At 38.8% G+C, this 16,546-nt stretch overlaps 1 protein-coding gene across 5 annotated transcripts in view; it reads right to left on the bottom strand.

Annotated features, from left to right (window-relative positions):
• Positions 1-16,546, bottom strand: part of CTNNA2 (catenin alpha 2) — a 1,116,199-nt gene that overhangs the window by 99,845 nt on the left and 999,808 nt on the right. For all 5 annotated transcript variants that reach the window (XM_047854186.1, XM_047854187.1, XM_047854188.1 and 2 more), the window contains exons 10-12: positions 16,331-16,423; positions 15,334-15,490; positions 9,239-9,439 (exon numbers count right to left, since the gene is read on the bottom strand). In XM_047854186.1, the coding sequence (XP_047710142.1) occupies positions 9,239-9,439; positions 15,334-15,490; positions 16,331-16,423 (451 nt within the window). The remainder of the gene's footprint in view (positions 1-9,238; positions 9,440-15,333; positions 15,491-16,330; positions 16,424-16,546) is intronic.

Below are 16,546 nucleotides of genomic sequence, written 5' to 3'. Positions count from 1 at the left end.
GTAGAAGTCATATTTAAATACTCTCTAAATTTAAATCTCATCCTGTCTAGACCAATGATATTCTAGCTTTTCCCACGCTTTATCTTGATGATTCATAATCAAGTTAGCCAATAGCCAACGTTGAACATTGGAAGCTAGGAGCAAACACAAAAGAAGCCTAGCTTAACCTGCTCCTTAGTTCCCGGTGACTATTTGTCGGCTGCTTCTATTCTCTGGACAACCATCAGCACCACCCCAGCTAGTCCTAATTCTTCCATCCTGTGTGTATTCTTGGACTTTCTTTCGTCAGAGTCAGTCATCTGTTCCCTCTGTGGGAGTTCCTAAAGGCTGCCATTTTCATAAATTCATGTTTGGAAAATTATAATGTACATTTCTAACATCAAAATCAAATTCAGATTCCAGAAGGCCATACATAACCCATGAGCTGAATTGTTTGATGAAAGATGAAAAAGGACTGCCTAGAAGAAGGAGGAAAAAAAAAGCCTCTGTAAATTTCATTCATGATAACTACCCTAGGGGAATCGGGGAACATCCATCTGCACTCGTCTAGACACAAGTTCCTTTCCCCAAGGAAAGAAAATACTTGCTTGGAAAGTTCTTGTATTTTAAAATAAGCATTTCAAAAATAATCACAAATGGTTTATCAATTTAAAGGAAAGGATGGCAGATTTAATTCTGAAATTTAAGGAATCAATAAAGAATTGAACATGATGCTTTATCGAGCTTATAGTGATTGCGGAAACCAAACTTGGTAAGTACAGTTAAATTGGTCATTAGTGAGATTGAAAGGATTAGGAAGTTATAAAATAACTGCTAAGATCCTGACCTTGATTGTTAAGCATGTAATTTTTAAAAAGGGTACAATCCCCCAAATAAGATAGAATATTGTGTCCATTATATTCCTCATTTATGTTAACAAAACTTTTGGAGCTTGAACTCTCATCAGCCTGGAGGAAATGAAGAGGTGGTCTCAGATCTCAAGGGGTTAAAATTTAATTAGTAAGCAGTACACACATGCATTTATCTAGATACCCATACACAGGGCAGATAGATACATTCAGACAAACAAATGAGCAAACACAGAGTTTTGCAACATAGGGTGGTAAGTGGTAGGTACCTAATAAGTGACACAGATAATATGAGTAATGAGAGCACAGAGAAGTGGGATTGGCTGGTGTAGTCAGAAAGAGGAATTCACTGATAAGGAAGAATCCAGCTAGTACTAAAGAACTGGTAAAATACAGAAAGGCAAACCAGGTAAGGAAATCATTCTGGAATCACTTTAACAAGAATAAACAGAACGCTGGCATGTCTGGATGGCTTAGTTGATTGAGCATCTGACATTTGATTTCAGCTCACATCATGATCCCAGGGTTCTGGGATTGAGCCCTAGCCCTACGTCTGACTCTGCACTGGGCATAGAGCCTACTTGGGATTCTCTCTCTCTCTCTCTCTCTCTCTCTCTCTCTCTCTCTCTCTCCACCCCTCCTTGCTCTCTTAGTCTCTAAAAAGAAAAAGGAAAAAAAAAAAGAATAAACAGAAGTCTGTTCTCTGGTTTTTAGATCCTTCTGTTATTTCAGGTCTTCCAGCCACAAGCAAAGCTTCCCATTTTTCCAAATCAAACTATTTCTGGAATACTCCAATAATATAGCACATGTGCTCCCAAACAATTGACTGTCAGCACATTCCTCTTCTCCAGGATTCAAACAACTATTACTGATGTGGCAGAGGATCTGGGTGAACTTGCTACTGCCTCATTTGTGCACAGTTAATACATCCTGGCCACCAATTCCTATGGACACCAGCACAGACAAAATATGCAGGCCCTCCTGCTACCCCACTGCTACTATCCTGGAGGACATTAATGCCCTTGCAGTGACAAAGAAAGATTATGCCATTTGTGGTCCCCACTATTCTGAACCCATAATGCGATTCATACAGAATTAAATGAATATCCTTCCTTTTGGTTTTACTTTGACAGACAGGCACGAGACAAGAGCTATTTGTTCCACTACGTTGCTCCAAACGTATGGCACATGAATGTGTGATCATTAGCCTTTCTATATCCACCCTAGCCCATTTCCACTTTCACATTAGGTTATTATAATCCTAAAATTGTATCTCTTACTTTCTCAAGTTGTATCCTCTCCTAGGACTCTTTAGCCACTCATGCTAAGAGCTGAACATATCTGAATTCTAGCAGAATGCATTAATTATGTACAAGTCATGTAGGGTAGATATTTGCATGTTTCTGTGTGGCCAGAGTTTTCTGAGCTAAAATGACTGGTAACTTGGTTCAAAGCATGACTCAATAGCAGTCCATTTAAAATAGAGAAAGAACCTGGAGAGAGATTTACATGTTTACCTCCCCAGAAATTTGTGTTTACATTTCAAAGGGGGATAAAACCAGGAAACATTCATTTATATCCCCAAAGGTTTATAACGAGTAGGGAACCTTTCCTGAAGGGAGTTTATTAACATTAAAGAGCAAAGATTTTTCTCCTCTTCTCAGGAGGGGAAGAAGGCTGCTGAACACAAATTCCTATATAAACTCCCAGATGTATAATTTTGTGGTTCCTCTCCTGTGGCACCTCCTCTGAGTGTGCAGAATTCATCTGCCCTCATCGCATTGCCTTAAGAGGGAGAATGAGGCATGGGAAACTGGTGTGTGTCCTCTGGGCCAGAAACTTTGCATTTGCTTTCAGGAAAAAATAAATATAAAACACATTAGCCAGGTCCCTAAGATATATAGAGTATGTAGATTTCAGTCATATAGAAAATGCATTGAGACAAACTATACATTGCCTATTGAAGGACTATTAAGTAGATGAGATTTTCTTCTCAGTCCTCCAATACTTCTGACTTCCCACCACCATGAATACCACAACCACCAAATAAGTAAGAGATTTCCTCCATATCCTAATCATTTTGACCTTTCAGAGAAAAATAAGATACTTTATACCAATAGCCAGGGTTATATTAAAATGCATTTAAAAGATATTAGGATGTCTAGGGTGAACAATCTCGGTCATTACAGCTTCTGTTGAAATTCATTACTTTCATAATCTAATTTCAAAGTCAGTCATGGAGAAGTAACTTAGACTGTAATGGCCTTTCCTATCCGTAATATCTAATATTTTGTCTTCCCATAAGCTGGCCTTTCCACCTCCTTCTGATATTGATTTTACCTCTGTCTACACTCCCCCCCCCCCCCACATCCAGCTACTGGGATAGGCAAGTTACCCAGACCTGTCCAATGATAAAACCTAATCCTACTAGCAACAGAATCAGTCCAAATAGAGTAAGCATACACTACGTGGCCAAGCAGATTGCTCTCCTTTACTATATACAAAGTGAGAGGAAAAGAAGTCTCTATTTATCTTAAAATCCTGAGCAGTAAGCCAGAGGCTGCTAATGGACATATTTTCTAGTCAGAATTAATGAAACATAATGGCCTAATTTTTTATATTCACTTAATCAATGCATGTAAATTAAATGCTAATTATGTAATAACACTGCTCTAGGTCCTAGGTACTTACAGAAACACCTGCCTCTAGGAAGTGATGATCTAGCTGGGGGTCATTGAAGCAGATATTGAAGATGACACACAAAACATCAAAAGACTGATACAGTTCCCTATTCTCTTCAACTGAGAATGAGCCATGTCTTCCAAGTATAAGTTCAATACACAGAAGCAGAGGTGGAGGAAGAAATGGAGAATATCACAGGAAGGAAAGTGGAAGCAGAATGAATATGTTTTGCCTGGAAATGATTACACCTGTCTGGGTAAAGCACAGGGTTCAAACAGAACCTGTTTGAATAGGTTGAAACAGAATGGTTTGAATGGGCAACAACTGTCCATATTGGGTACAGTCACCAGAAAGTCAGTAAACAATGACACATTTATTCTGAAATCAACAGTATTAACCATCCTTGGATGACAAAACATCAGGCATTATGGGAGAAGCTATGGCCCAGAGGCATTAAATAGTTTAAGGTTATATTTAGTTAGTAAAAGTCAAAGAATTGAGTTCTTCTGATTCCTAATCTGGATCTGTTCTACTACATTGTACTGACAAAGCTTTACCTTTTGTTACAGTTTCCAATTTTGGTACTTCCTGTTTGCTGATCCTCTTATATTTTTTGGCAAAATATATAGAAATGGTGTAAAAAATTCCTTGTTGTTCTTATGAAAACTTTACAAAAGCATGAAAGTAAAAATTATACCATCTCTTCCTAGTGAAGGAAGACCTCTAAAAAGGCAATATACTATAAGATTCCAACCATATGACATTCTGGAAATGGCAAAACTATGGAAAGCCGTAAAAAGATCAGTGGTACCAGAGGTGGGAGGGGGAGAGGGATAAATAGGCAGAGTACAGAGGACTTCTAGGGCAATGAAAATATACTGTATGATACCATACATAATGAATTATACCATAATACCATAATAATGACACCATAATAATGGATACCTGCCATTATACATTAGTCTCAACCCACAGAAAATACATGAGTGAACAGTACTGTAATCTATGGACATTGGACCCTTATGAGGCATCAATGCAGGTTCTTCAGTTGTAACAAATGTACTTCTCTGATAGGGCATCCTGATCATAGGGGAGCTGATGCCTGCTATGGGGTCAAGGGGTGTATGGGAAATCTGTACTTTCCCCTCAATTTTGTTGTGAACATTAAACTATTCTAAAAGAAATAGTCTTAGTAAAAAAAAGAAAAGAAAAGAAAAGAAAAGAAAAGAAAAGAAAAGAAAAGAAAAGAAAGAAAGCAAGAGGGGCACCTGGGTGGCTCAGTCAGTTGAGCATCTGACTCTTGGTTTTGGCTGGGGTCAAGATCTCCCAGTTCATGAGATCTTGACAGCACCAACACTGCTTGGGGGATTCTCTCTCTTTGTCCCTCCCCCATTCATGCATGTGCATGCTCGTGCTCTCTCTCTCTCTCTCTCTCTCTTTCTCTCTCTCAAAATAAGTAAATAAAAATTTTAAAAACAGAATGAAAGAAAACTATACCATTTGTTTGGACCACATGTTCCTAAAATATTGAAATTTTAATCTTCATATATGCAGTGCCCACTAATATGGAGTCGTCATTTAAAATACTTTTTTTGCTATTTCCTCTTTTTCTCCCCCCCACTTTTTTTTATTTGTGCCCTCTAAAGAGGGGACTGCTGGCAGAATATCAAAGATTCTTCAACCCAATCACATTCACATTGACACAAGCTTATATCAGCTATCAAATTTATAAAAATGACATTTCAATATAATCCATTCAGTGAAGATGAACTACTCTATATATCTAAATATGCTATCACTGGATGTACTTTCGCCTCCCCTCAACCTCCTGCAGCAATCTGACTTGGTAAATGAGATCTCTTAAGATGGGTCTGGTCAACCGTGCATACACTTACTACCAAGTTGTTGGCAATTTGTTCCATTTCAGGTTTTATTGAAGAGCCCATCAAATATGCTATGTAACTATTTAATGGGTCTGATGTAGATTAGGGTTGTGTTTTCATCACCCTAGATAGTTTTTATAAAAACTAGATAATTTTTTATATAATGTTGCTCTAGGATTTTAGCATATGAATAATCCACAAATTTATTTTCTCAAATTTAACTCAGCATTCATAACAACACAAAAAGCATTCTTCAACAAAACACTCTCTTTACTGAGAAAGTAATTCATGGAAAATCAACCACAGACTGTTATGTGACTCTTTGGATCCCTTTCAATTTTTAGCCACGCAGAGAAGGCAGTCAGGTAGTAAAATGGGAGTCTTTCTGCAGAGGTGCTCCCTGGCAAGATGTACATGTCTCAATGGGGGCTGGCCTATGTTTGCAAATCCCTTTATCAGCAAAGTCTGGTCAACTCAAGATTTGAGCATTCAGCCCTTTTTTTAGATTCTTCTTTGTAATTTATATGTAAGTCTTCTCTTACCACATCCCCTTCATTTCTCTTATCCTATGGCAACAGTACATAGGCTCCATTTTGCCTTGTTTAAACTTGTCCCTGTTTGGGGATATTTCTTCCCCTTAGAGCATCTATCCTCAATGGAGGCTATTTTGTCTACCCTCCAAGAACCTCTGGTGCTGTCTGGAAATCTTTTAGTTGTCACAGTTTGGAATGGGGAAGAAAAGAGGTCCTCTAAGCATCTGGTGGGTAAAGGCCAGGGGTACTAGGTATCCTATAATGCACAAGACAGCTACCCTCCCTCAAGAAATAATTACCTAAACTGTCAGCAGTACAGAGATTGAGAACTTCTGCCTTAAGGTCTTGAATAGAACAACTCAGACATAAGCGTGGATAGAACCTGGTAGGTTGTGGTAGGCAGAAGGAAACATGACATTTTGTCATCCAGATTCTGGACTGCTTTTCTTTTTCCTCATTCTTCCTTTTGTCTCCTTCGCCTCTTTGCCCACTGCCCCTGTGATCTCTCCCCAAATAAAATGGACTCTCAGGGCAAAGTTTGATAAGCTCAAAAGAAAACAGTGAACAATTCAACGTGGCTTTAATTTAAAAAAAAAATCATAAACCAAGCACTAGCTGAAAAGTAGAAATCTGGGCATTAATAATATGCATAGCAGTTTTTATTTTGAGGACATAGGTCTCCCAAGCACAGCCAGACACTGACAAGAGGACTAATTCAACAAAACTGCACAATCATAATCGCCAAACTGCTCCTACAGTCTTCCCTGAACTCCAAGTGTCTGGTATAGTCCTAACAATTCTCATTAGCATCAGTGAGTTAACAGCTCAAGCTTTTGCCTGCATTTCTTTGACAACCTCCCTAGTTACTCCTAAAGAAACAGTATCAGTTCCGCTTAAGAAACAAAACTGAAGAAAGTCACAAAATGATGTGTATACATTGTGCATTCTAGTTCTTAGCCCACCAACATCTACTTTTCCTTGACACATATTCCAATATTTTCAACTGCAGGTGTGTAGAAGCTATTTCAATCTCTTCAACCTGATGACTTTCCTAGTTATCATCAATAGTTCTTGAAAAATATAAAGAACCTAAATGTCTTGTGCATCTTCTCTGTTCAATTAAGATCTGGATGTGGACTTCAGAGTCAGAAAGGTATATTTAGTTAAGTCCCTACAGTATTCAGTCACTGCAAGGAAGGGTTGGAATAAGTTTTAAAATCTCTGACAGTTAACAAGTAAGAGCAAAATCTTAATGAGCAACAACAATCCTGAATGAATTGCTCTGTTTCATATTTCATCGATTTTGTTGTTTGGAAAAAAAAAATCAACCAGAAAGTCACTTACGTTTCAAGAATTTGAGCAAAAATTATGTAAAAATATTTCCATCAACTAAGCATGCTGCCCTTGCCTTTAAGCAGATTTTGACCCAAATGGGCATCATGTCCTCTGTTCATTAAAGCAGCACAAAAGACATTGAGAAAACAACCCCAGAATATCTCTTGAACAATGCCTGAGTCCTTGGTGTGCACAAAGTCACATGTAAGGCTGTGTGTCTTTCACCTTTTACAATGAGCGTTCCAATGAGTCAGGAGCAGTCCTGTGTTCAGAGTCCTGTCTTCACATCTTCAATCCTTCTCTGCTGCTCTTCCCAGTCTCAGACCCAAGGGAGTGCTGCTATGTGTTTGACAGACCATGTGATGTTCAGACTTTGTAACAGAATAGAGCGAATGGGCCAGAAACTGAGAGCCACAAAAATGTGAGAGCGTTCCCTAAAGGGTGAAGAAAAGAGTCCTTATACTGGAGGGTCAAATGCCTGTTTTTAATTCTTCCAAGTGAAGAAAGAACTGAGTGACTTGCTTTGTGCTACTCTATTGAATGCAAAGGGCAAACCTATTTGAAAGAAAACAGTGCTCAATTTCAGCTAATTAAAATGCAGATATATCTTATTATCATTATTGTTATTATTTCTAATTCTATGTCTGCCATGATTCTCAAGAGCAACAATCCCTGGATATTCTCTTTATTATGTGATGTTACACTATTCCCTTTCTGCTTATATTTCAAAGAGAACAAGCAATGTCTCTGTTTATCTGTTGTTTTTCCTTGCTATTTCAGACTAACAAATATCTACAGAAGTCTTTGTAAATAACCTTTTCCCTATAGAAAGAAACCTATTTCGACTAACATGCTGTATCATGTAGAACTTGATACACTGCTTTATCTGACCTTTCAGAAATACATTTATTATTTCTTTTAATCCTAATAGGTTCTGCAGTCCAGTTATACAACAGGAAAGGCCCCTATTGAAGTCTGAGGAAAGGTCCTTCTGTGCATACATGACTCAATTCTTTATCTATTCATAACCCCATCCAATATAAACTTAAATTCCCTTTTTCTATTCCTTTGTTGTCTCTACTCTAAATTTTCTAACCACACTTCCACCTCCCCCCCCCCATATACAGATAAATGCACACAGCTTTAGGTACTTGAGAAAGGTTCTGAAGCCCAGGAACACTAGCCAAGAACAAAAACTACTAAAAATAGGCCAGGCTTTGGTACAGTTATGGGTTATTATGCTAACTCAGTGAAAGTAAGTTGTTGTTGTTTGTTTTTTTTTTTCTCCATCCCAATGCACCAGGGAGCTATGACAGGCTCGCATGAGTAACCATGTCTTACCATAGCAGTGATCCCCCACGGACAGCATGTGCCCTAGAAGAAGGCATAGAAGGCTTTCCCAGAGGGGCAAGGCACATATTCAAGGTCTGACCCATTTTTAGCTGCCGCCATCCCCTTTCTTTGATAACTTCATATCCAGACACTACCTAGAGCCTTAAAACTTTTTCTTAGTTGTTCACAGTCCTTCCTCAAGAGCCAATCTTCTCAAGAAATAGACACAGAAATGGTTTCAAGATTCCAAGTTCCCATCACACCTTCACTGTTTTCTAGATTTGTGACCTTTTCCAATCTCTTAACTCATTTCAACCACCACTTTCACATTTGTAATTGGACATAATAAAAATCTCTCTGCCGACTTCATAAGGTCCTTGTGAGAATCAAATGAGACTACAGATTATAAAGTAATATATAACACACACATGCACGCACACACATACAAAGCAATAAAATTGTTCTTCTGCTATAGTTATTCAAATTCAAGAAACCAAGAGTATTCCTATTACCATGTGTAACATTGAGGCACAGAAACCTGTAACAGACAATGCAAAAGATTTATTCAAATACAAAAATTAATCATGGCATTGACATTTTGGTTGAATCTAATATCCGTGTTTACCTGTCTCAGAGAGTAATTTTGTAGCTTCCAGAACCTTCTCAGTATAAACACCAGCTTCATAGTTCTCCATCTCAGCATTGATGATGTGTATAACTCGAGCTGCCCGGCCCCTAATGGCCCCTGCAGTCCGGTCCAGAGTGTCCACGTCCCCTTCTTGGAGGGCTATCACACACTTGTTCACATCCTCCAAGATGTGATTCTCTGTTGAAAAACATACACACATATACACGTGCGCATTGATATGATTTTATGCCACTCACACACTTAGTAAGCAATCTAAGAGAGATTCATCAACTATCATGAGCCATCATGCAAATCTCAAAACATACCTTTATAACACTGAAATAACATTTAAAGAACATAGTGTATAATTACAATAGCAATTCTCAACCTTGAGCACTAGCTAAAGGGCTCACAGCATCATACAGAATGTGAAGGTGCCATCCTACTAAGTTTCTGATTCCATAGGTCTGGGATGGGGCCCAAGAAATTGCATTTCTACCAAGTTCCCAGGTGATGGTAATGCTGTGGATTTGGGGACCATACTTTGAACACCACACTTTGAGCATCTTTTTCAATGTTTCAGATTTATTGCATTTTAGTAGTGGTTGTGGCAGTGAACATGAAGTCAACCTGATCACGCAGAAACATTTCCAAACATGACCACAATCAAGCTCTGGGTGCCTGCTTATTTGATCAGTTTTTATTTAGCAGACATTTAAGGGAAACTCTAAAACAAACAATTGTCACCTCATCCATCCTTAAGGTCACGTCATGCGCAAGGTATATACAGTAGGAAAACTGACCAGGTAAAGAGGATCACAATGTTCTCCACAACTAAAGTAACATCGGGTCTTGTGGCTGGTTTCGTCAGTTTAGAGTCAAGGTCAGTCACCACTCTCCCTCATTGCCCAAAGTAGAATCCAGGCTGGGGAGTTTCACTCTCTAGTAGCATAGAAAAAACATGCAATCTGGTCCCTCATGGTTTTACAAGTATGGAATTTTGTATTTCACATGTCCTAAGTGAGATCTGTAATTATATCCCTTAAACATTCTTTGGAAACACAATTCTAAGGAAATGTTGAAACGTTTAGTGCTCTGTGGAAAGAAAAGAACTTAAGCTGAAAATACACTCACATATACACACACTCACTATAAATAAAGAGAACAAGTGAGAAATAGTCTAAAGTAATCTGGTAACTTCAAAAAATTATAACTGTCAAATTCAACAGTTAATAAAGGATTGAAATAAATTATTACTTCCTCGAGAAGTTTCTAGGGCTACCTGTGAAATTAAAAGTTCCTACTTAAAGAGGGAAAGAGGGTAAGGTATTGCACCAACACCAGTCTCCACCATGGATCTCTCCTACTTTCCTGAAGCCAGTCAGACAGAAGGACTAAGCGTTCTGTCAGGACCCTCGGCAGAAACTTGCAAAGTATAACTTACTCTGTATCATGGAACCTCTGCTTTGACCTCCTACAATAGGATTACCTTATTTGAACCATTACGGATTTCTGATTTCTACATTCTCTTGTTTCCTAATTTCAAATAGAAATTAGAATAGGAAAAAATGAGACAATTTTAATATTCAGATTTTTTAAACTCACAAAAAGTAATACTTTCTGAATGCTGATATTTTCCTGAGTAAAATAGAAACGGCTGTGACAATTTAGACTTTACAAAATTTTTAGTTTGGTTAAGGAACTTTTGAAAACCACCCCTTTCTGAAATCCTGGATTGTGTCACGCAAACTCACTTAAAAGGACACCTGGGAGAAAGGTTTACTCAAATGCAACTTGGTACAGAATTTCAAATACAAAAATTTGATTTTAAAAGGCCTCTTTCACTGCTCTTCTTGCCGCCCTGCTGGATCTCTCCAGACAATTCAAATATGTCCAGGTCTCCAAAAGTATGCAACTGGGAGGGTCTGCATATCAAAAGCAGGCATCCATCCACTATTGTCTTTGAATAACACAGAAGTACAACAAAAGCTACTGCTTTTCCATGCATGGAATTTTGAGATCCCATCTCTGTTCTAACTGCATTCAGAACAGAAATGGAATGTGCTAATTATAGTATATCCTAATAATTTCTCTGGAGTTGATAATTTTTTTTTAATTCTAAGAAGTCCCCTCATGACCTAATATCTTAAAATGAAATGATAGGTTTTAAAGGGGAAAAGAAAACAACTATTTCCCAAACTAGAAATGTACAACTCATTTAATTAAGACACAAGAAAAAGAATATGCTTTAATAGATATAAATGATACGTATTTGAAGGAGGCTAGCAAAGGCTGAAAACCCAAAACACCAAAAGCATTGCTTTTAATTAGGCAAATCATCAACTAATTTGTTCAATGGTCAGTTTAATAAATCATGCTGTGTGAATAAAGTATTAATTTTATTAGTTTTATAATTTATTGACTAATTTTTTCTTAATCAAGTTTTTTTTGAAATGCTAAGATAATTTGCTCAGGATTTCTCAGCATTTTCCAATCAGGGTACCCCTGTAAGGGAAAAACGAATCACCATTTCCTCATAATAGTAGTTCTCGTAGTGGATGGTATACATGTAAAGGCTAAGATTTGGAATGCCTTAAAATAGATTTGTATTCTATTAAGCTCAGTACCAACAATGTATTTCAAAAAGAATAGTACCTGTTCCTAGAGACATGTCATCTGGTCAAAAGATCATATGTAATATATGTGTGGATTCCCAAACCCCTTATAATAACTTCCCTCCTCATCTCTTCCCAAACCTCTCAGGTCTGAGCCCAACAGTTTGGGAGCACACTGGTCTAGGATCTATCAAGAATTCCAGGGAATTATTTGAAGGCGAAATCCACACTTGATTCATTTTTGCATTCCTGACAGTGCCTTATACACAGCAGGTAATCAAAGAAAAAACACTGAATAAACATGTTTGTTAATAGGAGACCATTTTATGTACTTTTATTCTAAGGTATTTTCAAGAGAAAGAGTTCAAGAAGTAAAGACAGGAATGCTGTCCCAACTAGAAAAGAACACAGTAGAGAAAGTAATAATAAAAAGCATAGGTATTCCAGAGAGGGCTCCATTGCTGGGAAAAACCGCTCAGGTACTTTGGATGTCATATCCGGATATGAAGCATGGCTTTTAAACATATCATAAAACACTTGACTGCAATATATTTTGTGATGAATTTGAATTTTTGCAGCCTTACTGTTTCAGAAAAGATGAGTTTTGTTATAAAAATCACTGATGACCAAACTATTTGATTATTATAAAGCTTAAAGATATAGATTCTAAATTCAAAACCTAAGTTCCTTGTTTCCTTCTAAAAATTCTCACAAACTCAAGACTCTGGAGTAAAAAGAAAAATAAGAAAAGGCAGACAACAAAACACAACTCTTGGACATTATGGGATTGAGTTAATCTCTTCTTCAGATCTTAGATGGCTGCTACTATGTGAGCCAAACCCAAGAATTAAACTGTCACACGGTTAATGCCAACACACTCATTTTAAAACACTATTAAAAATTGTAGTTTTTACCCAGTGGGGAAAAACTTAAGTGTTCTAACATAGCCATTTCACTTTTTTATGAGCCGGGGCCACATCTGAAAATTGGTTTTGCTTCTGTAATGTTAATAGCTAGCATCATTGCTCCTGAAACTTGTTGCATTTCATACGGACAAATTAAGCACTCAGGCACACAGGTTCAGGTAGCATGAACAAAACAAAACTGTAGTCTTTTGCAAACAAAGATTTTTTGGTTGTTTTTAAAATAGAATTCCCTGCCAGAATAGATATTCCCTTAAGAAGAAACTGATACATAAAATGTCATTAATGCCATTCCAAAATATCTCCTGGGCCAGACTTGCAATTTACTGATGCAAATATTTTGGCTTCAGCTCAGAGAGGAGATGAGAAGTAGTTTCCCCAACAATTGGGCTGTATCCATAGCCCACCGGCAGGACAGAGAAGGCTGGGTCATTATTTGTCAAGTCCGTCTGTAGAAAGGTAGCTGCCACCTCCAATTGTCAACTCCAAAGGCATGCTCCAGCAGGCCCTGCCAAGGCTGGCTCCCTGACAGCGCCTGTTCATTTTCCTGTCATGGCATGCCGCGGCACTTGTACCGCTGGGGTTGGACTGCACAGTGTTATCAGCAGAAGCCAAAGCCTTTTCTTGTTGCTGGTAATAATGAGATGCACAAAGGAATGGCAGGGAGAAAGGTGGCAAAGAGGCAGGGCTGGTGGAAGAAAATTAAGAAAAGCTTTGCACTATTGAAACGGTCTGAGATAAGACCTCCTCACCTTGCTTTTCCCTACTCTCAGAAATTTTTGTACATGCATTTAAAGAAAAGGAGAAGTTGGGAAATTTTTAAGTTCTGAAATGATTCCTCTTTGCAAAAGGTAGTCCAATGCATATTTTCTACTCATTTGCAGGAAAAGGGGAATGCAGAATAACATTTCCAGCTATCAGGATTGCTGTGAGATCTGAGGCCGGTTAGGGAGAGCCGCTGCCCTGTCTGGGGGCGGGGGTGGGCACTATAGTCATCCTGGCAAACACTGACAAGACATGAGACAGAGGCGGTCACCCTCTTATTCCACACCATCCAAATCCCCAACATGTCTACCTAAACCATTGCTATGCATTGCATGAGAAATGCACTTCTGAGATATCTTTTACATTATTAGGACTCAGCCATCAACGAAGCCAATCTCAGAAATGGCAACGTATTAAGGTCTTTATCAGCTAGCCGCCAGATATGGGGGTATTTAAATGAACAGCTGCTTTGAAAAGTCACCAGAAACAGAGCATCTTGGGAATGAAAAACAAGACAGGCTTTTGAAAAAGATGAGAGAGTGGAATGAGGGTACCAGAGGTGGAGAGAAGAGAACCCAACGAAAGCTGGAAGCACCAAAGGTAACTTCCCACTATCCTAACTTACTCAGAATTATGTAGCTTCTGAAGAGGATAATCAGGATTTTCATACCGTCTCTGCCCAGTTACCTCCCCACTCAGTGCAGGCCCTGGGATACTAATATCTTTCTTACAGATTTTGGGGGAGAATTAAAGCAAACAGCATAGTGTCAGGCAAATTCTAGACACTGAAGAGGTATTCACTCATGTTTCCCATTTTTCTTCTCTTGCTCTCCATGGTTTCAAAGTTGGGTTTTTGATTATCCGTCAGATCTACAGATTGGACTCTGCTGCTCTCAGACATAAGCTTCAAACACAAGCCCCCAGTGGGAATTCATTGTCTGTTTCTTCATGAAAAGCAAAGACTGCACCTAGACAGTATTTCCAAATATGATGAGCTCCCCCAGAAATTCCTTCTACAGTGTTGCAGTCAGATGCCCCTTCTGCCTGGATCCCACCAGCAATTCTGTGACCCCTTCCCTCTCAGGCCTCAGTTGGCCAAGGACAGGCAGGCCTTGGTCAAGGCCAGGTCTACCTCTGAGTAGAGTCAACATCTGGTCAGTTTGAATTATCAAGGTTCACTTGACTACCTTTAATGCCTCACAAAGCAGGCTGATGTTTGCAGCAACCCCCTCCCCAACTCATCCCACAGAGACTATTCTTGGTGAACTGTGCCAAATGTTTGTGGGCAAATATGTTTAGAGAAAGGTATCACAAACCTGGGTAACTTCACTTATTGGAAAAAATGACCCCCTTAAACACAGCCAAATTGGGCTAGCTGACTTTTTTTTTTAATTATTATTATTTTAAAATATAAACCATGAGAACTAACCAATCTCACATCTTATACCCTTTTTTAAGATGGGTGATTTGGATGTATCCAAGGCCAATCTGCTTTAAAAACTCTAGAAGCTAAAAAGAAACCCATGTCTCCTTAAATAATCTCTTCAGTTTGCTTATCTCTTTACCAGAAAGTTGTATTTCCACACCCACCCCCCATGCTTTGACCCATTGTTTTGAAATAACATGCACACAAAAGAAAAATTTCCAAGAGGGTGTTACAGTCACATTTGCAGAGATGACTGAAAGCTTACAGGGCCAAGAAAAGCACTAGAAACCGAAGCCCATGACATTTGCAAGATATTCCTAATTCTGTTCTCCAGTTGCCTTGAAAGGGCCTATTTGTGATTACCTGAGACAGAAAGGAAGTCATCCACTGAGGTGATGTCATCCACGGCCTCTGTCAACACTCGGACCTGCTTCTCCCACTGGTCTTTGAAGACGTCCATGTTGTCCTGAGCAACTTTGCTCTGTGGTCGGGCAGCCAGTGTGAGAGCAGCATTGATGACCTATTTGTTAGAAACAATCCAGAAAGACGCTGACTACACTATTTAAGAAAGAAACAAGAAGGTCAGGGATCACATTGAAACCCTGGACCCTGTAGTTTCTCAGGGGTTCTAAGTGGGTTCTCAGTGTTCAGAAGACAATCAGAAACATGAAACATGAAGTATGTTATCAGCTACCATTAGTTTTTGTTTACGTTGTGTTTCTTCTTTTTTAAATAGACAGATTTTATGTTTTTTGTTTTGTCTTTAGCTCTTATTTATTTTTCAGAGACAGAGGGAGATAGAGTGTGAGTAGGGGAGGGGCAGAGAGAGAGAGAGACACAGAATCTGAAGCAGGCTCCAGGCTCTGAACTGTCAGCACAGAGCCTGATATGAGGCTTGAACCCATGAACCGTGAGATGACCTGAGCTGAAGTCAGACGCTTAACTGACTGAGTTGCTCAGGCTCCCCTCTTCTTTGTTTTAAGATATGGTAATTAGCCTCAGGTTTCAAAAAGTGTTTACTGGACAAATCCTATTTACTTAATTCAGATGTGGTAGAAGGCTAACTCCTGTTCTACATGTGCAAAGTTGTAATTTAGTTGAGACAAGGAAAATAGTAATGGAACATTTAAAAATCAGCCCAAAATAAACAGAACAAAGTCAGTATGAGTGGAAAAGACAATAATTACCAGAGTTATTCTGAATACTGGAACAGTTAGGAATTCTTTTTGAGAAAGGTACACTTGAAACAGCTCAGGAATGATGGCAAGACAAGGCAGGGAGGGACATGAGGGCCTGAGTAGAGAAGTCCCTGAGTATCAGGTCACCAATGGGCTTTTGAAACAAAGTAGATGAGGCTTACCTGGGGACACAGGCTGTCAATCTGGGTGGCTGCCATCCGGACTAATTTCACCCCTTCCTCATTGTTGGAAATGGAACAGGCCAAGTTGGCAACCTGGATTGAAAAGGATTTGAGTGAAAATCATGTTGGGGCAAAGGGGAAGTGTACTGTTGCATGACCTTACTCCTTCTCTGGAGTCATCTCTTCCAGGGTAATCCTGCTACAAATAAGGATGCC

Source organism: Prionailurus viverrinus, chromosome A3, assembly GCF_022837055.1.
Source record: "Prionailurus viverrinus isolate Anna chromosome A3, UM_Priviv_1.0, whole genome shotgun sequence".
Taxonomy (NCBI): Eukaryota; Metazoa; Chordata; class Mammalia; order Carnivora; family Felidae; genus Prionailurus; species Prionailurus viverrinus.
This window is presented reverse-complemented; position numbering and strand designations above follow the sequence as displayed.